Source organism: Rhinopithecus roxellana, chromosome 19, assembly GCF_007565055.1.
Source record: "Rhinopithecus roxellana isolate Shanxi Qingling chromosome 19, ASM756505v1, whole genome shotgun sequence".
Classification (NCBI taxonomy): domain Eukaryota; kingdom Metazoa; phylum Chordata; class Mammalia; order Primates; family Cercopithecidae; genus Rhinopithecus; species Rhinopithecus roxellana.
The window spans coordinates 8,148,733-8,173,814 of NC_044567.1; the positions used below are offsets into that span (position 1 = coordinate 8,148,733).

The 25,082-nt window shown below is 42.0% G+C and overlaps 1 protein-coding gene across 6 annotated transcripts in view; it reads right to left on the reverse strand.

Annotated features, from left to right (window-relative positions):
• Positions 1–8,666: 8,666 nt before the first annotated feature.
• MBTD1 (mbt domain containing 1) overlaps positions 8,667–25,082 on the reverse strand; it is an 83,446-nt gene continuing 67,030 nt past the window's right edge. For 5 of the 6 annotated variants that reach the window (XM_030922593.1, XM_030922595.1, XM_010386211.2 and 2 more), the window contains exons 14-17: positions 23,832–23,914; positions 23,190–23,424; positions 22,616–22,693; positions 8,667–10,319 (exon numbers count right to left, since the gene is read on the reverse strand). In XM_030922593.1, the coding sequence (XP_030778453.1) occupies positions 10,201–10,319; positions 22,616–22,693; positions 23,190–23,424; positions 23,832–23,914 (515 nt within the window). In that variant the 3' untranslated portion in view covers positions 8,667–10,200. Of the gene's footprint in view, positions 10,320–22,615; positions 22,694–23,065; positions 23,425–23,831; positions 23,915–25,082 lie in introns of all 6 variants that reach the window. The other variant, XR_004054882.1, reaches the window with a different exon arrangement.

Consider the following 25,082-nt stretch of genomic DNA (forward strand, 5'->3'; position numbering starts at 1 on the left):
TACTGTCTCCTTGTGCTTATTTGATACTGAGCTGAGAGAAGTGACTTGGTTCCTTGGCTGTAGTAGCATTATCTACATCTAAATCCTGCTTGTCAAAGAATGATCTATCTGATCCTGACGGAGTTTCGCTCTTGTTGCCCAGGCTGGAGTGCAGTGGCATGATCTTGGCTCACCGCAACCTCCACCTCCTGGGTTCAAGCGATTCTCCTGTCTCAGCCTCCTGAGTAGCTGGGATTACAGGCATGTACCACCACACCTTGCTAATTTTGTATTTTTAGTAGAGACGGGATTTCTCCATGTTGGTCAGGCTGGTCTTGCAGGGGATCTGCCCACCTTGGCCTCCCAAAGTGCTGGGATTACAGGTGTGAGCCACCACGCATGGCCTATTTATTTATTTGAGACAGAGTCTCGCTTTGTCGCCCAGGCTGGAGTGCAGTGGTGTGATCTCAGCTCACTGCAACCTTCACCTCCTGGGCTGAAGCCTAGTTGGTCAAGTGGTTCTTGAGCCTCAGCCTCCCGAGTAGCTGAGATTACAAGTGTGAGCCACTGCACCTGGCCACCTGTAAGAATTTGTTGAAACTTGGAGTGAAACATACAGACTAGGCAAATACTCTAGATTTATGTATCTGCTGATTACAGATTGGGCAAGTTACTTATTAGGAAGTGGAAGCCTAAAGACATCTGTGAAATGGGCATGCCTACCACTGTAATGCAAGATTAATGAAATTATGTATATGCAGCTAACCTAGTGCTTGGCCTATAGTTGGTACGTATTTCTGCAACCCTGCGCCTTTATTTTTTTTCCCTGGGATGAGATATCTCTTCCTGCTGGTTTCCTGGGCCAGATGCTGTGAGTGGTTACTAGAGGCATATTCCCTGCTTTTGAGGTTAATTTTGCTGGATTCGAACAGTTGTAAAATGTTGTTAATAGCACCTGTCAATACAAATCATTTGTAGCACTATCACCTGGAATCAATTATAAATGTATATTTCCTATAAAAAAAGGTAAAAGCTAAATGTCACTCCTATATATGACAATCCTATGCTGTTTTTTTTTTTTTTTTTTTTTTTAGATGGAGTCTCACTCTGTTACCCAGGCTGGAGTGCAGTGGCCCGATTTTGACTCACTGCAACCTCTGCCTCCCTGGTTCAAGCAATTCTCTGCCTCAGCCTCCCAAGTAGCTGGGTTTACAGGTGCTTGCCACCACGCCTGGCTAATTTTTGTATTGTTATTATTTTTTTTTTGAGAGGGAGTCTCGCTCTGTCACCCAGGCTGGAGTGCAGTGGCACAATCTCGGCTCACTGCAAGCTCTGCCTCCCGTGTTCACGCTGTTCTCCTGCCTCAGTCTCCTGAGTTGCTGGGACTACAGGTGCCTGCCACCACGCCCAGCTAATTTTTGTATTTTTTAGTAGAGACGGGGTTTCACCGTGTTAGCCAGGATGGTCTCGATCTCCTGACCTCGTGATCCGCCCGCCTTGGCCTCCCAAAGTGCTGGGAATATAGGCGTGAGCCACCGCGCCCAGCCTATTGTAGTTTTAGTAGAGACAGGTTTCACCATCCTGGCTAGGCTGGTCTTCAACTCCTGACCTTGTGATCCACCTGCCTCGGCTTCCCAAAGTGCTGGGATTACAGGCGTAAGCCTCTGCGCCTGACCAATCTTCTATGCTTTTTATGTATACTGCTATAGTAAATATAAGACAATGACATTGTGACATAAGTACATATTTGGTCTCTGCCCTTGGTTCCTGGCACGCAGCTCCTAAAACCCTTGTAATCTCAAATGTTGTTTCTTATATGCTAATGAGATGACCAGTGGCTGTGGGTGCTCCTAGATAGCCTCCCTACAACCTCCAAGAAGAGGAGAGGGGCTAAAGTTCAATTGCTCACCAGTGGCCAATTATGCCATCAATCATGCCTATGTAATGAAGCCTTCGTAAAACCCCAGAATAGGGTTTGAGGAGCTTCCAGATTGCTGAGGTGCTTGGAGAGTGGTATACTCTGAGAGTGTAGCTCCATGCCATTTTCCACATACCCTGCCTCATGCATCTGGTCTATCTATATCCTTTATTTTTTAGAGATGGGGGTTTCGCTATGTTGTCCAGGCTAAGCCTTGAACTCCCGGCTCAAGCAGTCCCCCCCACTCAGCCTCTTGAGTAGCTGGGATCACAGATGCACACCACTGTGCCCAGCTATATCCTTTATTAAACCAATACATGTAAGTAGTGGTTCCCTGAGTTCTATGATCCTCTCTAGCAAATTAACTGAGTCTAAAAAGGGGGTCATGGGAACCCTTAGTTTATAGCCAATTGGTCAGAAGAATAAAGTCATAAGCTGGGGCTTGCAATTGGCATTTGAAATGGGGGCAGTCTTGGGGGCTGGAGTCCTTAACCTGTGGGATCTGACTTCAGGTAGACAGCATCAGAATTGAAGGAGAGGACACCCAGCTAGTGTCTGCTAGAGAGCTGCTCAGTGTGAAGGGAAACAGCCCCTTTACATCTAGTGTCAGAAGTGTTGAGGTCACTGACAGAGTAGAGAGAAAACAGCTCAATTTTCCTTTGGAATGAAGTAAGAAATACTTTTAATGCTTTAGTACAAAAACAAAATGTGTAAAGATTCTAGTTTCCAGTCAACAATTGATAAGAAGTTTAACATTTTAAAAATCATTCCTTAATTTCAAATATAATTCATGTATGTTTATATATGCTACATTCTCATCACAGGTAAGCAGAAGTTTAATATAAACATCTTAAGAGTCTGGGGCAGGGCCTGAGCACCTGCATTTCACTGTGCTCCCTGGGGACACTTACGTATGCTGGTGGAGGTACCTGGGTTAGGAGCAGCAGCAAAGCATGGGCTTACTCTGCCAGGGCTGTTCAAAGAACTTTATATACATGCATTCATTGCATCTTCATGATTCTTGGGCGGCTGGCACCAGTATCCCCATTTTACAATGGAGGAAACTGAGCCAAGTTACATAACTAGCCAGTGGAGGAGGAGCCAGTTTCCAACCCGAGAGCTGTCTTCAGACTCCATGCCCATGGCCACTATGCTTTACTGCCTTTTATTTTTTTTTTGGAGACGGAGTCTTGCACTGTCGCCTGGGCTGGAGTGCAGTGGCGTGATCTTGGCTCACTGCAACCTCTGCCTCCCAGATTCAAGTTTTTCACCGCCTTAGCCTCCTGAGTAGCAGGGATTATAGGCACCCGCTACCACGCCCGGCTAATTTTTTTGTATTTTTAGTAAAGACGGAGTTTCACTATGTTGGCCAGGCTGGTCTTGAACTCCTGACTTTGTGATCCACCCAACTTGGACTCCCAAAGTGCTGGGATTACAGGCGTAAGCCACTGGGCCAGGCCTTTTTTTTTTTTAAATCTGTCTTTAAGTACTTTCCCAAGTGATGTGAGGAAGTGAGTTTGGAGGGTAAGTGACATCAACCTGTAGTGGTGAAAGCTGAGTAAGGCTTTGGATGTTAGGACTCAGTTTGTTAGAACTGAATGATAAATACGGAGTAGACTAGGGTGAGATTGAAAGTACTGCCTCTGGCCGGGCGCGGTGGCTCAAGCCTGTAATCCCAGCACTTTGGGAGGCCGAGACGGGCGGATCATGAGGTCAGGAGATCGCAGACCATCCTGGCTAACACGGTGAAACCCCGTTTCTACTAAAAAATACAAAAAGCTAGCCAGGCGAGGTGGCAGGCGTCTGTAGTCCCAGCTACTCGGGAGGCTGAGGCAGGAGGATGGCTAAACCTGGGAGGCGGAGCTTGCAGTGAGCTGAGATCCGGCCACTGCACTCCAGCCCGGGCGACAGAGCGAGACTCCGTCTCAAAAAAAAAAAAAAAAAAAAAAGTACTGCCACTGGGCCGGGTGCCGTGGCTCACAACTGTAATCCCAACACTTTGGGAGGCCGAGCCAGGCAGATCACCTGAAGTCAGGAGTCAAGACCAGCCTGACCAATAACGGTGAAACCCTGTCTCTACTAAAAATACAAAATTAGCAGGGCGTGGTGGTGTATGCCTGTAATCCTAGCTATTTGGGAGGCTGAGGCAGGCGAATCACTTGAACCCGTGAGGTGGACATTGCAGTGAGCCGAGATCGTGCCACTGCACTCCGGCCTGGGCAACAAGAGCAAAACTCCGTCTCAAAAAAAAAAAAAAAAAAAAAAAGGTACTGCCTCTGGAGTAGGCTTGGTTTAGGTCCTAATCCTGCACCAGCTGGGTGTGTGAAAGTATTAACTCATTTATTTATTTGAGAGACAGAGTCTTGGCTCTGTTGCCCAGGCTGGAGAGCAGTGGCTCACTCAGTTCACTACAGCCTCTGCCTCCTGGGTTCAAGTGATTCTCGTGCTTCAGTCACCCAAGAAGCTGGGACTACAGGTGTGTGCAAATACGCCCGGCTAACTTTTATAGTTTTCGTAGAGATGCTCTTTCACCACGTTGGCCAGGTTGGTCTCAAGCAATCTGCCCACCTTGGCCTCCCAAAGTGTTAGGATTACAGGCATGAGTCACTGCGACTGGATGAAAATGACGTATCATTCAGAACATCTCATGCTTTCAACAAACTTAAAAAAAAAAAGTGAAAGTACATTATTATTTAAAATGCATTATCTTGGCTGGATGCAGTGGCTCATGCATGTAATCCCAGCACTTTGGGAGGCCAAGGCAGGAACATCCCTTGAATTCTTGAGACACTTGTTTCTGGGCATAACTAGTTTCCCAAGAGGCATATAATGGTTTAAAGAAATAGGCCAGGCGTGGTGGCTCAAGCCTGTAATCCCAGCACTTTGGGAGGCCGAGATGGGCGGATCACGAGGTCAGGAGATCGAGACCATCCTGGCTAACCCGGTGAAACCCCGTCTCTACTAAAAAATACAAAAAACTAGCCGGGCGAGGTGGCGGGCGCCTGCGGTCCCAGCTACTCGGGAGGCTGAGGCAGGAGAATGGCGTGAACCCGGGAGGCGGAGCTTGCAGCGAGCTGAGATCCGGCCACTGCACTCCAGCCTGGGCGGCAGAGCGAGACTCCGTCTCAAAAAAAAAAAAAAAAAAAAAAAAAAAAAGAAAAGAAATATATTTGGCCGGGTGCGGTGGCTCATGCCTGTAATCCCAGCACTTTGGGAGGCTGAGGCGGACAGATCATGAGGTCATGAGTTCAAGACAACCTGGCCAATATGGTGAAACTCCAGCTCTACAAAAAAATACAAGAATTAGCCGGGTGTGGTGGCATGTGCCTGTAGTCCCAGCTACTCAGGAGGCTGGGGCAGGAGAATTGCTGGAACCTGGAAGACGGAGGTTGTAGTGAGCTGAGATCGTGCCACTGCACTGGGTAAGTGTGAGACTCCATTTCAAAAAAAAAAAAAAAAAAAAAAAAGCTAGGTGCAGTGGCTCATGCCTGTATTCCCAGCACTTTGGGAGACTGCTGAGGCAGCCGGATCATGAGGTCAAGAGATCAAGGCCTTCCTGGCCAACAATGGTGAAACCCCATCTCCACTAAAAATATAAAAATTAGCTGGTGTGGTGGTGTGTGCCTGTACTCCCAGCTACTTGGGAGGCTGAGGCAGGAGAATCACTTGAACCCAGGAGGCAGAGGCTGCAGTGAGCCGAGATCATGACACTGCACTCCAGCCTGGTGACAGAGCAAGACTCCTCAAAAACAAAAACAAAAAAAACATATATACAAATATATATATATATGTATTTGTCAAAACTCATGGGATAATAAATAAGCACCAACCTAGGAATTCCAGCTTACTACGGCCAACTGTTCAAATCAATAAAGGTAGAAAACAGGGCAGAAATTAGGTTTTTCTCTTGGAATGCGTTACATTTTTCTAAAGAATGAAATTAATCCCTGAAGAGACCCAGTCCATCTCATTACTGTCTTACATATCCTTTCCCAGTTCATAAAAATCTCTACCAACTGCATCTGCAGTAAAAGTTGAATAATTTTCCAAAGAGTCAGCTGTTGGTAAAGGAGGGCTTTTTGACATTCCCTTGTAATGTTAAGGGAAAGAGTTAGCTGGGATACTTTATTTACATCTCATTAACTTTGCTGCTGAGGTTAATGGAGTTAAAAAAAAGTCTTCTACTAGCCAGGGCGTGGTGGCTCATGCCTGTAATCCCAGCACTTTGGGAAGCTGAGGCAGGTGGATCACGAGGTCAGGAGACTGAGACCATCCTGGCTAACATGGTGAAACCCCGCCTCTACTAAAAACAGAAAAAATTAGCTGGGCGTGGTGGCGAGCACCTGTAGTCCCAGCTACTCAGGAGGCTGAGGCAGGAGAATGGTGTGAACATGGGAGGTGGAGGTTGCAGTGAGCCAAGATTGCACCACTACACTCCAGCCTGGGTGACACTGTGAGACCCCATCTCAAAAAAAAAAAAATAAAATAAAAAAATCTCCTACTAAGCATGCCAACCCCAAAACATAATGTTCTAGCTAAGATGATTTAATTTCCCCATAAAGGTCCCTATTCACCTCGGCTCCTGCTGTGGTTTTTGCCCTTTCCCTCCCTGCCCCTGCAATCCCACCTCCAATGTAACCTCATCCACATGTCTAACCATACTAATCTCGGCTCCCTCACCAGCAAGTGGTAATTCTTCCTCACAGCACTCATGTGCCCGCTACCCCTTGTTAGAGGAAGGGACGGATCCAACTTTCATAGGGGTCTCTGACTGCTTATAGAGGGCATGCAATAGAAAAGCAACCCTCCAAACCAAAGCATATTAAAGAACCTGCTCAAATCCAGCTTAACTTTAACATTTTATTTTGTGTAAAAAAGGGCAAATTTAGTGAATTATTTTCATCTTGTACACAAAGTTATAATTTTAATGCTTTTCACATCCATGCTGAAAATTTGCAATTTGGTAAAAATGAAAGGAACATAAATTTTTCCAAAGGAATTTTTCACGCCATTATATATACACTTCATGAGAAAGTTTCAAACACTTTCTCAATGATCACGAGTTACCAAGAAAATAAAAGATTAAATTTGTACAGATATTGATTTATATATCAAATACATACAGAAATGATGTAAAAACCTTATGCAGTTTACTTTGACCTCTGTCCTCGAAAGATTTGCCCAGGGACAGATGCTTTTCTTTTGTATAAATGACTGTGGCTTTATTTAAAATATGAAAATCAAAGGAAGAAACCCAGTTTAATCACAGTATTTTTAAAATCCCTTCCCAATATTAAAGGATCATTACCAATATATAGCACCATAATACAAATATTGATGGGAGAGGGTATTCACATCACGCAAAATTAATAATAATAATCAAAACAAACAAACACTGAAAACCCGTGTTAGTATCGTAGAATAAGAAGCTGATAACAGCTTTAGCTTTCCTCATACACAGCAAGGAAAAGGTTAAAGAGTTTAAACTACCAAAAGTCCCCAAATAAATCCTAACAGGAAAAACAAAACAAAACAAAAACAAACCCAAGGTCAGCAGTTTTGAACCGTAAAAGAGAATGGGGCGATTGAGTTGTACAACTGGAGTTATGGCTAAGACATAAATTTCCTCTGCATTAATTATTTTTCGGTTCATCAGCAGTAGGAGTTAGTGTGTGAACAATGAAAGAGCGCTTTAGGTTGTGTTTAGACTGTAGGAAAGTCCTTACCAACCTTCAACTGTTGGTCAAGGGATCAAGACAAGAAACACTTCATGGCCGGGCGCGGTGGCTCAAGCCTGTAATCCCAGCACTTTGGGAGGCCGAGACGGGCGGATCACGAGGTCAGGAGATCGAGACCATCCTGGCTAACATGGTGAAACCCCGTCTCTACTAAAAAATACAAAAAACTAGCCGGGCGAGGTGGCGGGCGCCTGTAGTCCCAGCTACTTGGGAGGCTGAGGCAGGAGAATGGCGTAAACCCGGGAGGCGGAGCTTGCAGTGAGCTGAGATCCGGCCACTGCACTCCAGCCCGGGCGACAGAGCGAGACTCCGTCTCAAAAAAAAAAAAAAAAAAAAAAAAAAAAAAAAAAAAAAAAAAGAAACACTTCATGAATTAGGAAATTCTACAACACTCAGAGCCTGGGTTTGCTATAGAATTGGAAGCTTATGAAACTGGGGTATAAATGAGCATTTCATAGATTACCAGGACTGACTAGCTCAAATCCTGTCTCTTCTGGTTTATTCAGTTCCCCACGGAGCTCCTAAATCCAAGGTACTGGCAGAGTACACCATACAACAGGCTTCTTGTGCCTGTGCTGTGGAATTAGTCCTGGGTTTAATTCAGTGAGCCTGAGAATAAAGACTGCTGTAACCCTTGCTTTGGAATACTTCCAGGCTTTAAGTTTACGAGAAGATTTTTCAAAGTTAAAGATATGGGAAGTGTGAGGATGTCACATTTACAGTAGGTCCCTCTCAGTAATGTTAAGATAAATATCCAGTAATTTAACAGCTGAATTCACATATATTTGACACATGAGAATCAACTTGCGTTGATGTGATCTGCATTTATGACCCTAAAGAGTCAGTATTAAGAAATGGTGACATGCGATTCCATACATTCTTACACTATAAAGTAACAAATTTTACTTCCAGTAGCTATTATAAAACCTTATGTTATTAACCCCTCTTGCATAGAATGAGGTAAACCTGTGCGTATTACCAATGCTATTATTCCCAAAAGTAGAGCAATATTTTAGAAAATAAATTGCTGGTTTTTTTTTTTTTTTTTAACGTTCTATGCATTTTAAAATTCAAACAAAAATCTTACCTAAAATGGTCTCCTGGGGCTTTCCATTAACATTTTTTAAAGCATTCCATAGGCTGAAGGACTGTAGAGGTTAATCATTTTGATTAATTTCTAATTAGCCCTACCTATATTCCAGAGGAGATGGTCAATATTACCACTCTGAAGAGGCCAGGCTAAGACCCAGAAGCACTTCTAGAACAGATGCAATTAATTCCTGAGAGTTTAGTTTATGAACCTCACTGGTAAACGCTAGAGAGCTCTCATTCAGTCACAACTCAGTAGAAAGTTAGAAAATGCAGAGAGCAAACCTTTCACCAATTTACCCTTGTATCCTTTTTTTTTTTTTTTTTTAAAAGGAAGTCATGTGAATTTTAAAACAGGGAATGTTCAACATGGTCCAAATCAGTTATTATTAAAATAAATCCTGAATACAATTAAAGACAATCATATATATATATGGAATTTTAAGAAAATTAAATTCTCTTTCAAATTAGTTTTCTACCAAATCCAAGATAGATAAAAGCAGAGCTGGAATGATTTTGAAATCTAAACTTATTTTGGCTTTGAATAACTTTCGATTCAATTCTCCTAATACAGAACATCTGTTTTTGGTTGTGGTTATACCAAGTTGTTATTTCACAGACAGAGGGAAATGGCAGAGAACTGATCAGTATCCCTTTCGTGGGGTATTTTTTTAGAAAGGAAAATAAACTCAGAACAACACTGCATTTTCCCCAACCCCTCAACATGTAGACTGAGATCCTGTATATCTTGTCAACCATTCCAGTTTAACACTTTAGTGTTAGGATAATTCTAATCATTTTTTTAATTAAAAGAGAACATATGAAAGTATCCAGAGTTCTTCCAGTTTCATATAGAACTCCAAATAAATTTTCACAGAATGAAAAATATTTCTGTACAAACATTTAAAATGGGCTGCAATAAAATGCCAACAAGCAGAAATAATGACCCCTTCCATGACCGATGTGGTGATGACCCCTCTCCTCCATAAGGAGTTCAGTTGCATATTTCTGCAGCAAAGGAAGCTGGAGATGTGACTGGCCTAAGTTCTAAAAATCCCAAAATCTCCCAACAGGTACCAAAAAGGTTCATTTGTAATGACAGTTCATTTGCATTTAACACCTATATCCTTCTTAAATCATTTCCTTCAATCCTGCTACCTAAACTTTAATCTTACCAAAAAAGTTAGAATTTCAGTTCTTGTTAACAATGCACATAAATCCAAACTTGGAAAATATTACAAAATTCTTTCAAAAGCTTCAAATACAACACAAAAATTGTCCATCTTTATAAATTGAAAATTTCCCACCCCGCCCCCCCGACTAAAATAGTTTCCCCACCCACCTGAAAAATCTGGAACTGAAATCTTCTATGTTTAGCAAAATGTCCCAGTAGAATAGCCCCCTGTACAGCTGGATTGATTATAAATCAGTCCTGTGTAAAATCCTTCCCCTCCCGCCCTCAGTTTCTGAGCCACCTCATGGCTCTTGTTTGATGTAGAAGTTGGCAGAGCCATTGCTTTCCTGATCAGATGCTCCTTGGAGGAAATTATAATCCTCTCCATCCAGCAACTCCTCCTTCAGCTGCAGTGTCGTCACTGAATGAGAGAGAGAAACATATGGGCATTAAGGCTCTCTAGAGTACTCAGATTGCCTGTGATCTTCATGTTCCATCAGTTTTACAGTTATTAAGACTTCTTCATTTCTTCAGTAACTTCAAGTTAAATCCCTAAAGTATGAGCATTCAGTTAATTTTCAAGTATATTAGCAGTTAAGAAACATTCTGAAAGGAACAGTACTGCATAATGCACACTGCACAATGGACATCTTCAATGAAGTGTTCGGAGTAATGGTGCTCACTAATCTGACTGGGATGAGAATTTTGTGATCAAGTATTCACTTTTATGTCAATGTTTGTACAAACAACGATACAGTTCTTTCATGGTTCTTAAGTACAATCTTTTTTTTCTGAGATGGAGTCTTGCTCTGTCATCAAGCTGGAGTGCAGTGGAGCAAACTCGGCTCACTGCAACCTGTGCTTCCTGGTTCAAGTGATTCTCCTGCCTCAACCTCCCAAGTAGCTGGGACTACAGGCACATACCACCACACCTGGCTAATTTTTTGTATTTTAGTAGAGATGTGGTTTCACCATATTGGCCAGGATGATCTCTATCTCCTGACCTTGTGATCTACCTGCCTTGGCCTCCCAAAGTGTTGGGATTACAGGCGTGAACCACTGCGCCCGGCCTCTTAAGTACAATCTTAATTACCAACACAATAAATATGACTGTAATATATTATTAATCCCAAGGAGTTTTTTTTTTTTTTGAGATGGAGTCTCACTCTGTAGCCAGGCTGGAGCGCAGTGGTGTGATCTCGGCTCACTGCAACCTCCGCTTCCTGGGTTCAAGCGATTCTCCTGCCTCAGCACCCCGCCCCCCTCCTCCTCCCCCCTGCCCTGAGTAGCTGAGACTACAGGCGCCCGCCACCATGCCCAGCTAATTTTTGTATTTTCAGTAGAGACAGGGTTTCACCATGTTGGCCAGGATGGTCTCGATCTCTTGACCTTGTGATCTGTCTGCCTCGGCCTCCCAAAGTGCTGGGATTACAGGCGTGAGCCACTGCGCCTGGCCCCAAGGAGTATTTTTATTAAAAAGATTATCTGAAGAAAAAGATATAAATCTGATGTTAAATCAAAACATTAAAAAATTATAAATTATATAAGGATGTAACATACATTTTAAAAAAGTGAATCTGGGCTGGATGTGGTAGCAGCCTGGGCAATGTAGCAAATCCCCAGCTCTACAAAACACAAACAAAAAAAGCTGGGTATGGCTGTGCAAGGCTGTAGTCCCAGCTACTCAGGACTGAGGCAGGAGGCTTGCTGGAGCCCAGGAGTTCGAGATTACAGTGACCTATGATTGTGTCACTGCACTCTAGCCTGTGTACACCTCTTCTCCTACGAAGAAAAATGAGTCTTAAACTCCTGAGCCGAGTGTGGTGGCTAATGCTTACAGTCCCAGCTATGTGGGAGGACAAGGCAGGGGGCCAGTTCAACGCTGAGTGCCTGCCTGAGTTCTTATCTGATGACTTACTTTTTAACGAAAGCAGATTAATAGTACAGCCATGTTTCTGTAGGTCTTTAGTATGGAAAACAGTTTTTCAGTTTCATATCCCCAAAGTGCTGGGATTACAGGCGTGAGCCACCACACCTGGCTGTGTTCAGGTTTCTTAAAGTTACTGTCTGGTTGGGCACAGTGGCTCATGCCTATAATCCCAGCACTTTGGGAGGCCGAGGCGGGCGGATCACGAGGTCAAGCAATCAAGACCACCCTGGCTAACATGGTGAAACCCCGTCTCTACTAAAAAATACAAAAAAATTAGCCAGGTATGGTGGCGGGCGCCTGTAGTCCCAGCTACTCGGGAGGCTGAGGCAGGAGAATGGTGTAAACCCGGGAGGTGGAAATTGCAGTGAGCTGAGATGGCGCCACTGCGCTCCAGCCTGGGCGACAGAGTGAGAAAGTTACTGTCTAACCATAGTTGAGCTCAAATAATTTAAAGAACAACAGATGAGGCGGTCTTTTGTGCTAACACATCCACTGGAATCTAGTCCCATAGTGAGCAATGCTACCTTCTTTCCCAACTTCTTTAGCATACATGGATCTGCTAAATCAAAAGTCAGAAACTGCTTTTTCCACCCCTGCCTGGGCCCTGTGCTTTTTTTTTTTTTGAGACATAGTCTTACTCCATCACCCAGGCTGGAGTGCAGTGGCGTGATCTCAGCTTACTGCAACTTCTGCCTCCCGGGTTCAAGTGATTCTCATGCCTCAGCCTCCCGAGTGGCTGGGATTACAGGTGTGTACCACCAAGCCTGGCGAATTCTTTTGTATTTTTAGTAGAGATGGGGTTTTGCTATGTTGGTCAGGCTGGTCTTGAACTCCTAGCCAAATGTGATCCACCCACCTTGGCCTCCCGAAGTGTTTGGATTACAGGCATGAGCCACCGTGCTTGGCCTCTTTATACATTTGAATGGTTCTTTACGTATTTGACTGAATATTTCCATACAAGAGATTTCACATGAAAATCTGAAAAGTAGACAGACTTGGAAACATGAGTGCAGCATCCTTAAAGAGCTGTGATCATTGGGAACTGACTGGCTACTTACTACTCCCTTAATCTGGGCAGCCTGAGATCTCTGTCCACCACAGAGTTCACTGCTCAGGTTGCCCACAATACTCACACAGGTAACACCAGCCCCTGCAGGCATCTGGCTCCAGAGCAAGGGTAAAAGTTCTTCGTTTTTCTCTATTATGTATCTTTTCATTAATAAATGAAGTGAGAGGATACACATATATGGGATGTAAATGGGAAACTGCTCATACAGAGAAAAAAGTCAATTGGGGAGGAGAATGAGAACTCAGCAGAATATCTGGATAGGTAGTATGGGATTTAAGTTTTTCATGAAGCAATGGCAGTGTCGTCATGTGGAACAATATTAAATTTGCTACAACTTTTAAAGTCAAATAGTACAGTCAAAAAAATACTTCATGTCTTTATTTTTTTAGTAGAGATGGGGTTTCACCATGTTGGTGAGGCTGGTCTTGAACTCCTGACCTTGTGATCCTCCCACCTCGGCCCTCCAAAGTGCTGGGATTACACTTTGTAGAGATTGTTTCTACTCTCCGAGAGGCTGGTAATACTAGTTCTGACTCTCAAATTTAAAACAAGACAAAGTAAAAGATGTGCCTGGCCGATGTCTTGATTTTAGTTATAAGCAATTAGTATAAAAATAATGGCTGCTGACATCTTACTTGCTAATTTAAAGAATAATCTTTTTTTTTTTTTTTTTTCAAGATAGTCTCGCTCTGTTGCCTAGGCTGGAGTGCAGTGGCACAATTTCAGCTCACTGCAACCTCCGCCTCCCAGGTTCAAGTGATTCTCCCACCTCAGCCTCCCAAGTAGCTGGGATTACAGGTATGTACCACCACACCTGGCTAATTTTTGTATTTTTAGCAGAGATGAGGTTTCCTCATTTTGGCCAGGCTGGTTTTGAACTCCGGATCTCAGGTGATACACCTGCCTCAGCCTCCTAAAGTGCTGGGATTACAGGTGTGAGCCACTGTGCCTGGCCAAGAGATGGCAATTTATTTTATTTGGTACTGGTTTTGGCATTGGTGATCAAAAATTTAACAGGCCAAAGACAGAAAAGTGAATACGTTATGCATATAATCATAGCAAACACCCATCAGACTGTTCAAAGGTACAGCAAACGAGCCTGTGCAGTTAGTTCTTCCTTTCATCAAAAAAATTACTTAAAATAAATAAAAATGCTTTTATGAGGAATGACATCAAATGTATGACAGTTATCCTTCAAATCTAGCCAGCGTGCAGTCATTCAGCATGAGGGCCATTTTAACAATACCGAGAAAATACATACATGGAAAGGAAAACAAAACCCAAGTTTCATTAAAGGTGCAGTACCCACAATAAAAGGTTGATTAAAACAGTATCTTGTTCTATGATGACTGGATGGCTAAATGAATGAGAAAAGAATTACTGTGCTTCAAGATCAAGCTCATTCAAACGCATGTTTTTCAAAAAAATGTAAGAAAGGTAAGTTGAGATTCTAAAGCCTATCCTGAAGCTATATGCATTACTGCTAACAACAAATTTCTGGATTATGCTTCTAGTCATGTTAAAATATGAAAATGATGTGCTAAAAAAAGTAACTCAAGATAAAGGTGAAACATTCACTCAGATGTGCAATGTTTTAATGCAAAGTTTCATTGTTTTCATGGAATCTAAAACAAAGCCTGTCTGGTTAGCTTCACATGAATCATTTCTCCTTTCCAGGCCTTCTCAATAAATGATGGATGAAATAAAACAAATCCTGTGGTTGAAAGTCACTTTCCACACAAATGCCTTTTCTTAGCTCTGTTTTTAGAAGGAAGTCACTCTGTTGACACTAATCACTAACATTTCAGGAGATAAGCTAACCGAAATCACATTTTTCCAGCTACAAGCCCGTAAATAATAAACTCTCTCAACCGCTAATTAAACCATAGCTTTCAGATAGTTAAAGTAGCAATGCAGTCCCTACTTAGTTTCATCAGAGAAAAATCACACCAAGCCCCACCAGTTGTGCCATAGCTCAGAAGATACTACAGACACCAGTGGAAGAAGGAAGTCACGTAGGAGGCCGGGTAGTTTCCATCTAGTAGGTCTACTCTAAATTCTTGGGTTTTGCCAGTGCCAGATGTTCTGTTTGAAATGAATCAGTAACCTATCACAAAATGTGACATACATCTTCAAAACCAGCCTCATGCTTAAAGAAAATACATCCAAGATCCAACAAAAGCTCAAATATATTTGGAACTCACAATATCCATACTTAATTAAGTAATGCAAGACTATTTCATAAATAAGTGCAAAAATAAAAAAACTTAGACAAGAAAAGAAACTGGAACGCTCTTTAGACTTTGAACATTTTTCCGTTAAAGAGCAGGTAACATTGGATTTACAATCCTAATTTGTTTTTCATACAAAAGTAGTAGCGTAATTTCCTCTGGATGTAAGAATATCACAGTGATCTTCAGAGAAACAGACTGGGAAGGGGGCAAGGTGGCCTAATACACTGTGAAGGAGGGAAAAGCTAAAGAACATATCCTAAAATGGCAAAAAAAAACCCCAACCAACAACGGAAACAAACAGGAAAACCCCCATAGGTGCAAAAATATTAGCAAACAGAAGAATGAGAAGAAAACAGAGCTAGGTAACGAAAGTCTCATCTAGGTTTTCAACATACAAGACATTTTAAAGAATGCTGATTAGAGAAAACAATTTAGTCTAAAAGCAATAGTTAGCATATGGCAGAACATATGCCAAGGCAGGTATAACTTTGGCTTTGAAGCTGTATGATCTGATCTGTACTCAGGCCTGAAGTTCATCATGCCTAAGTGAAGTCCTCATACCCTATGATAATACCATGCTTGTTCTTAGTAATTACAAAGGGCAAAGCCTTCTGTAGTCTTCCTTATAATCTACTACCTTGGCCTAACCAATTAAAGTCAAATCAAATGCCACTGACTACTTAAATCACTATACATACATAATCATGAACTTACGGAAATAAAAAAATTATGCAGGTATTCAATTTCCAAATTTGTTATTCAACTAAGATTGTGATCAATGTTACTGCCAAAACTAAAATTAAACTGGAACTCAAAACACATCCTTTCCATGAATGAGACACTATGAAATGTTATGAACAAAGCCTTTTCTGTCTTTTTAATCAGACTTATCCCTAATGACACACTTTGTTCCCAGGTCAAGTCACATACAATTCTGCAAAGCGGAATGTTCAAAACCAAGAAATATTCCAAGTTGTCTCACAATTCCAACTACCCTTATCTGAAGCTCGGAACTATTTTATAACAAAGTAAAATTCCTTCCCTGATGTTTTGTCTTAGTGAAGTGACTACTAAGGACTAGTGAAATGAATTCTTTAGTTGAAAGAAAAAGAAAAAAATTCAATGAGTCAGCATCTGTCATGCCAGACCATGCTTTGTCTCCCACCACCCTACCCAGTACTTTTACCCTCTGAAGTACCTGAGATGCTGATGTGACTAATTACCTGGTTTGAGGCTGGGACTGAACTCTCGGCTAGTGCTGGGAGGTGGGAAGGCCTCCGGGGCTGTCTGTGCTGGAAGGGTTCGATATGGAGGAGGAGTCAACTCTTCGTCACCAGAGAAGCTCCTCCGCACCCCACCTGTCATGGGCAGGCTCGACAAACTGACAGGCTTCTTCCCAATTGGCATCTTCCTCTCTAAATATCAAGTCAGACTAAAGTAAGCTTTCACTTACATGTGTGGTAAGAAAAGTGCATTACATAACTAGGAAAGCTGTGCTGCACAGGACACTCTGAAAAGAGAACCAATTATGCAAAGTTTGTATTTCTGAAAACAAGGAAGAGAGAGTGAGTGTGTGTGTTGGGGGAGATTGTTTCTACTCTCTGAGAGTTTGGTAATACTAGTTCTGACTCTCAAATTTAAAACAAGACAAAGTAAAATGAATTACAGAGAGCTTTAAGAACAGCTGGCTAATTTCTTTCAAGAACGTCTCTGCTTGAGATGGGGTAAAAACCCAAAGGAAGAAAGAAAGGGTCTTAAAACACGACTTTTAGGGTAGCATTTCATAGCTCATATAAGCCCAAACACTGGTGGGAGAAATCAAAGTAAAACAGTTTAAACGTATTATCTGGGTGTAGGATATTATTGGTATGAAATGTGCTCCCCTAACTTTTTAGTGCACAACTCACTCTTTTAGAAAACACAATTCTTGTTCTAAAAAGTACTTCCAAATTCAAAGCTTACTGCCTGCACATTCTTTTTTTTTTTTGAGACAGAGTCTCACTCTGCCGCCCAGGCTGGAGTGCAGTGGCCGGATCTCAGCTCACTGCAAGCTCCGCCTCCTGGGTTCACGCCATTCTCCTGCCTCAGCCTCCCGAGTAGCTGGGACTACAGGCGCCCGTCACGTCGCCCGGCTAGTTTTTTTGTATTTTTTAGTAGAGATGGGGTTTCACCGTGTTAGCCAGGATGGTCTCGATCTCCTGACCTCGTGATCCGCCCGTCTCAGCCTCCCAAAGTGCTGGGATTACAGGCTTGAGCCACCGCGCCCGGCTACCTGCACATTCTTAAGCAATCTGATTTATTCTGAAACAAATTTATCAGGCTGGGCATGGTGGCTTATGCCTGTAATCCCAGCACATTGGGATGCCAAGGCAGAAGAATGAGGATGGCTTCAGGCCAGGAGTTTAAGACCAGCCTGGGCAACAGAGTGAGATCCATCTCTACAAAAAATAAAAAAAATTAGCTGGGCAATGCCGGAGTCTGAGGTGGGAGATTTGCTTGAGCCCAGGGGTTCGAGGCTGCAGTGAGCTATGATTGCACCACAGTGCTCCACGCTGGGCAATAAAGTGAGTCCGTATCTTAAAAAAAAGAAAAAAAAAAAAAGAAATGTATCACACTCTTCAGCTATAGTTTCCTACACAAATATAAATATAATCCTTCCAAGACACATACAATGCTTTTGCCAACCAAAAAGAAATACTCTGAACTCTGCAAATTTTGAAGAATCAAGTATAGTACATTAATCATATTGAAAGCTGAAGGATCAGCAGGGTAGACTGGCTCATGCCTGTAATCCCAGCACTCTGGGAGGCTGAGGCAGGTGGATCACTTGAGGTCAGGAGTTCAAGACCAGCCTGGCCAACATGGCGAAACTCTGTCTCTACTAAAAATATAAAAATTAGCTGTGAGTAGTGGTGCATGCCTGTAATCCCACTACTTGGGAGGCTGAAGCAGGAGAATCGCTTGAACTCGGGAGGCGGAAGTTGTGGCAAGCCAACATTACACCACTGCACTCCAGCCTGGGAGACACAGCAAGATCCTGCCTCAAAAAAAAAAAAAAAAAAAAAAAAAAAGTGGAAGGATCCTTATCTTTGTGACTGAGTTACGTCTGTTTTCTTCCAGATGATAGAATAAACCAAGTAAGAGCAATAAAAAATTACGCTTCACAAAATCAAAACTAAAAGATAAATGTAAGCCACACAGTATTCCTATGTAAAATGATGTGGGATTTAAGCTGTTATTGAGTAGATTCAATTCTCAAGAGCCAAACCAAAATCACATGCAGCAAAAACTTAAGACTTTTTCCTAATATACTACATACTCAGAGATAAAAACGCAAGGAGTAATGTCTAACTCTTACTACTTACAGTAGTCCCTGAAAATGGTGAGATTTAAAGCAGAAATCAGTGCTGCTTTTCCTGCTCTAGAATTACCACATCTTAAGGAAAAGAGGCTTTTGAGACTAGAGAGTGTATATGATCCTTGTGGCAGACGCTTATATTTATTCTCAAAAGTGTTAGTAATTATCCATCCTTCGTGGCATGAACACAACCTACTACAAAGCAAGCTAGACCAATGAAGCTCATCAGCTGTTTCTGCACAATAAGCACTACCAAAGAATATACCACTAACAGATGATCTTAAGTTCAAAAAGACCAACAAGCTATAAGATGAAACAACAGAGCCAGAATATGATAATCTACCAAGGCAAACGTAAAAACAAACAAAAGGTTTTATAGCCCATCTGATATTGATATCAGTTTGCCTGCAATAGATGACAGGTTTCTAAACCCCAAATACTTATTTGCATAACTAAAGCTTAGTGAGAAAACTTTCTAACAAACTGTTTGCTGAGTAATAGAAAAAAATAAGAGGCGGCGGCACCATGAGTGAAAGTTGCTGCTTAATACGGCACTACACTTCCTTATCCTCAATTCCAACATTCAAAAAGGTTTTTTTTTGTTTTTTTGAGACGGAGTCTTGCTCTGTTGCCCAGGCTGGAGTGCAGTGGTATAATCTCGGCTCACTGCAAGCTCCGCCTCCCGGGTTCAGGCCATTCTCCTGCCTCAGCCTCCCGAGTAGCTGGGACTACAGGCGCCCGCCACCACGCCCGGCTTTTTTTTTTTTTTTGTATTTTCAGTAGAGACGGGGTTTCTCCATGTTGGTCAGGCTGGTCTTGAACTCTTGACCTCAGGTGATCCGCCCGCCTCGGCCTCCCAAAGTGCTGGGATTACAGGCGTGAGCCACTGCGCCTGGCCTCAGGAAGTTTTTTAAAAAAAACTTTGGCAACAAAGCCGTACCTCAGTTGGTGACACCACTTATAATTTTTTATTTGGGTCATTTAATGTAAATATTTATATATATATTTGCTTTAGAAAATGCTTCAGTCTGGAGTGTTAAATAATGTATGTTACAGACTATATTTCTCTTCTAAAATCCAAAAAATTCTCAATTCCAAAGCACATCTGGTCCCAATGGCATCTAATGAGGTACTGTGGGTCCACAGTTCTTTTCTTTTCTATGTCCAAAGGACAATTTAAAGGTATTAGAGATGATGTCATGCTATTAGAAAATAGTAAAACATTATAGTTAGAGAATGGTACATGTAGTCCAAAATTCATTTTTTCAATGAATCCAGAACTCTAGTAATGGTAAATATCACTAAAAACTGGGGTGTTAATATTTCTTCATTAATTACACATTTCTTTCCATGTTCCCAGCCCATTAATTCAAAACCGTTTAAACCCCACAAGTCAGAAACAAATCCTACCAGAGTCACGCTGAAGGAGGCAAATGAATTGTCTACACAAAGCTCACAGATTAGTTCTAAAAAGCAATGTCATAGAGCCACTGAGTAATAAAAACCATTTTTAATTTGACATCTTGGAAAGAAAATTCTGAAATTCCAAAGTCTTATCCAACAGAAAGTGAAAGCAGACTTGTTATTTACTTCACAGAAAGCTTAGTGGTCATACCTGCTATTGTCAGCCCACTGACATAAATGAAGTTCCCATGTGAATTCTTGCTACTCACTTAGATACCTGAGAACTCCCTTTCATCAGGCTGGTTTGGCAATGTTCCCTAAAGTTCTTTTAGGTGAGTATCAGACCTGGCAAGCAGCTGGTGGGCAAAATAATGCTGAGCCTGTGGGAGGCTTATGCCTATAAATGAGAGGTCAAGAGACAGGCCTGTAGGTTGCTACTTCTGTGTGGCTGACATGGCTTTTGTGCTGGGAGAAGTACCACTAGAGTGGACAGCAGAAATTTCAAAGTACCACTAGAGTGGACAGTAGAAATTTTTTAGTTTCCCACTTAACAAGCAAACATCAGAAAGTTTAGAACAGAGTGTATTTGATTCTTCTTGCCACTTCAGTCTCTAGGTTGTTACTGAGGCACGTACCTGAGCACATTTGGCAAATCAGCACGTACCTGAGCACATTTGGCAAATCAGCTGGAAAAATCTGTTTCAGTTTTAATCCTCAAGTGTACTTTTACATTTTGTAAACAGCTTGTTTTCTTTCTTTTTTTGTTCTTAGAGATGGGGTCTTGCCATGTTGCCCAGGCTGGTCTAAAGCTATCCGCCCGCCTTGGCCTCCCAAAGTTGCTGGGATTACAGGCATGAGTCACTGCGTCCAATCCAATTTAGAAAGTATCTTTAAATAAAAATTGGCCAGACTACGAAGATCACACCTGTAATCCCAGCACTTTGGGAGGCTGAGGCAGTGGATGGATCGCTTGAGCCCAGGAGTTTGAGACCAGCCTGGGCAACATGGTTAGACCACCATTTTTGTAAAAATATAAAAACTAGCTGGACATGGTGGTATACTCCTGTAGTCCCAGCTACTCCAGGGGCTGAGGTGGGCAAATTGCTTGTACCCGGGAAGTCAAGGCTGCAGTGAGCCAAGATCATACCACTGCATTCCAGCCTGGGCGAGAGACTGAGACTCTGTCTCAAAAAAAAAAAAAAAAAAAAAAAAAAAAAATATATATATATATATATATAAATCTTATCTAAGAATGAAATGAAATATGGCCAGGTGTTGTGGTGGCTCATGTCTGTAATCCCAGGACTTTGGGAGGCCGAGGCAGGCAGATCGCTTGAGCCTGGAAGTTTGAGACCAGTCCGGGCAACATGGCAAGGCTCTGTCTCTACAAAAAATACAAAAAGTAGCTGGGTGTGTGGCAACACATGTCTGTGGTTCAAGCTACTCAGGAAGCTGGGGTGGGAGGACTGCTTGAGCCAGGGAAAGTCAAGGCTGTAGTGAGTGGAGATTGTGCCACTGCACTCCATTCCAGCCTGGGCAACAAGGTAAGACCTTGTCTCACACACACACGCGCGCGCGCATACACACACACACACACACACACACACACATATACACAAAAGAATGAAATATGCTATGACAAGTTTTATGAAGAGAGAAGCTATGGTTTTCTATGATGGGGAATTAGATTTAAAAAAATCAAATATAGTTAACAATATATTTTATATTACTTTGGCTTATGCCAACAATTCACTGTAAGGTAAAACATAGTATAGAAAGAATTTTTTTTTTTTTGAGATGGAGTTTCGCTCTTGTTGCCTAGGCTAGAGTGCAATGGCACGATCTTGGCTCACCTCAACCTCTGCCTCCCGGGTTCAAGTGATTCTCCTGCCTCAGCCTCCCAAGTAGCTGGGATTACAGGCATGCGTCACCACGCTTGGCTAATTTTTTAGTATAGAAAGCATTTCTAGAAAGATTTGGTAAAGCTTGTTTGCCATCAACTTGGATTTCTTACCAGTATCACTCCAGAAAGTTTTGCTTTCTAAGAAAAATGGGTTTATTAGGCTTCACATCTACTGTAAGTATCAAGCATCTGCTAATTTTTGTTTGTTTGTTTTTTTGGGATAGAGTCTTGCTGTGTTGCCCAGCTAGAGTGCAGTGGCGCAATCTTGGCTCACTGCAACCTCTGCCTCCCAGGTTCAAGCAATTCTCCTGCCTCAGCCTCCCGAGTAGCTGGGACTACAGACGCCCGCCACCTCGCCTGGCATATTTTTTGTATTTTTTGGTGGAGACAGGTTTCACCGTGTCAGCCAGGATGGTCTCGATCTCCTGACCTTGTGATCCGCCTGCCTCGGCCTCCTAAAGTGCTGGGATTACAGGCGTGAGCCACTACACCCGGCTGCTAATTTTTCTTTTTAAATAAAGTTTTTAAAAAGGATTAAATTTTAGTAGGTTTTACATATTATTTCAAGAGTCATTCACAGGCTCTATTCTTTACCACGTATACTTTAAATACTGTGGTAATCATTTCTCCTGTCAGTAAAACATCAGTGTTTCTCATTATTGCAAGGGTTTGCCTTTTATGGCATACTGCACCTTTAAGCACAATACATAACGCACAGTCATCAGTTCTCACAAGAGATAGCATTTTCTGTCCAAGAACACTGTGACTCCAATTAGTTAACAATTAGAAAATGTATGTGAACACCACGTGGTGACCCACTTTTCTTATGTCCTTTGTATTGCTGGGACTTAGCCTTTTTCTTCTGTTTTGAAGAAGCTGATTGGTTTTCTCTTGATGCTGAAAAATAAAAGGGAAAATTGGTACCAGATAATTGTTTATAATTTAGATGATACAGTTGTCTAGATGCAACTTAGATGAACTATCTTTTCCAAGACTTATTTAAGTACATGATGCTCTGAAAATAAGGATACTTGTTCCTACAAAACCATAGCCTCAAAACGAGACAGATTCCACTATTTACTCAAAACCATTTATTACATACCAATAAACTTTCAGTCTGTAATTTTTAACTCACTAAAATAGTAAGTCTAGTTTAATTTGGTGACTGTTGTGTTTCTATAGTCATTATGTAACTGACTATTGGATTCACACTGCCATGGTACACATGGTCTGATTCTGTGATATTGTTGTTGAGTCTTAATGTCTTACCTGGCAACCAATCAGACATAGGTATATTCTTGTCCTGTGAGCTCAAAAGATGACTTATGTGAGATAGTCCACTGGAGAATTGCTGATTTTTACAAAAGGACACCTTTTCTGTATACCAACTTACACTGTGATGCTGGAGGCTGTAGTTGATATCCAGTTAACTGACACCACCCTACAGGATAGAGGTCAGGGGACTCACAGTCTACCCACTGATCATACTCTTCTTCCCATCCATCAAAATGTATCCTCAAGAGACGATGAATAATTCGAGTTACTGTGGCTACACATATTAAACGTGGCTCCATGAGATCTACTGCTTCTAATTTCATTCCTACACGAAATCCGTGATTTGGAACATCCTGACAGAGAAGAAAACATTAATATTGGTATAAAGAAAGAACACGCAACCCTACTACCACTAAGAAAGCAAGAAACAGAAGCGACAAGGTAAATAACATAATTTAAACCACAAATTCCAAATAATTCTGTAACTATTTAAACATAATATGAAGGTGAAGCATTGAAAAACTAGTTAGGAAAAGTATTCATTTCGATTTCATTCAGATTAAACATGAAACATAGTTTGGAAACAAGTTTTGATTCCTAGGTAAAGAAAATATTCATATTATTTCATTGCTATATATCTGTTTATATTATATCTCCACTAAGAAATTCTAATATAAGGCAAAGACATTTTTATGAACATAAATTGTATTTGTGGGGCATTAATAAGTCCTCACATAATTATTCTGCCATTTAAATTTACCTTATTAAATAGTTTTACTGGTGCTGCAATGGAGCCAGTTTCCCTGAGGTAGTCAAACCATTTAAAAGGAAGTTTTGTGTAACCTAAAAAACACAACTGGTTTAACTAGCAGTTCATTTAAAATTAGCATAATATTAAAATGCAGACAAAAAGTAACAGTACACAAAATCTTAAGAGCATAGGTTACATGATCAACTTTATTTTTTTTGAGGCAGGGTCTTGCTCTGTCACCCAGGCTGGAGTGCAGTAGTGCTCTCAACGACTTACTGCAGCCTCAACCTCCAGGGCTCAAGTGATCCTCCTGCCTCAGCCTCTCTAGTAGCTGGGAATACAGGTGCATGCCACTGTGACAGGCTAATTTTTTGTTGTTTTTAGTAGAGACAAGGTCTCCCTATGTTGCCCAGGTTGTTCTCAAACTCCTGGTCTCAAGCAATCCTCCTGCCTCAGTCTCTCAAAATGCTGGGATTACAGGCATGAGCCACTGCACCTGGCCTATATGATTTATCTGCTGAGTGCGATAATTCTTCCATGTTACACAGATTTCCCTCCCCTTTCTAGAAGCACTGGTATGCCCACTTAGTGTAACGCAAAAGTGGCTCTTTTTCTGTTTACTACAAGGGTACGCTTTTGCTCTTTCAATCCTAGGCTTTAGAAGAGTCTAGCACCTAATACTATGGAGTGATATTTTTCTTTCCTTGCAAGAAAGAAAACTGGCTGAGCAAATACTACGTTTACAGACCTCTGTTATAGCTTTCCTCCTTTCTTAGAGGAACAACTTAATGCTCAAGTATTAAAATTTGGAAAATGACTGGTTAAACCATGAGTAAAACAGCCATCCTTTTATAAGTCCACATAGGGCTCGGTGCAGTGGCTCACACCTACAATCCCAGCACGTTGGGAGGCCAAGGTGGGCAGATCACTTGAGACCAGGAGTTTGTGATGAGCCTGGCCTACATGGCGAAACCCCATCTCTACTAAAAATAGAAAAATCAGCTGGGCGTGGTGGTGTACACCTGTAATTCCAGCTACTTGGGAGGGGAGGCACAAGAATCACTTGAACCTGGGAGGTGGAGGCTGTAAAGAGGTGAGATAGCACCACTGCATTCCAGACACAGCAAGACTGTCTCAAAAAAAAAAAAAAAAAAAAAAAAAGTCCACATAGCTAAATGTGGTGGTTCACTCCTAATCCCAGTGCTTTGGGGAGGCTGAGGTGGGAGGATCACTTGAGGCCAGGATTTTAAGACCAGCCTG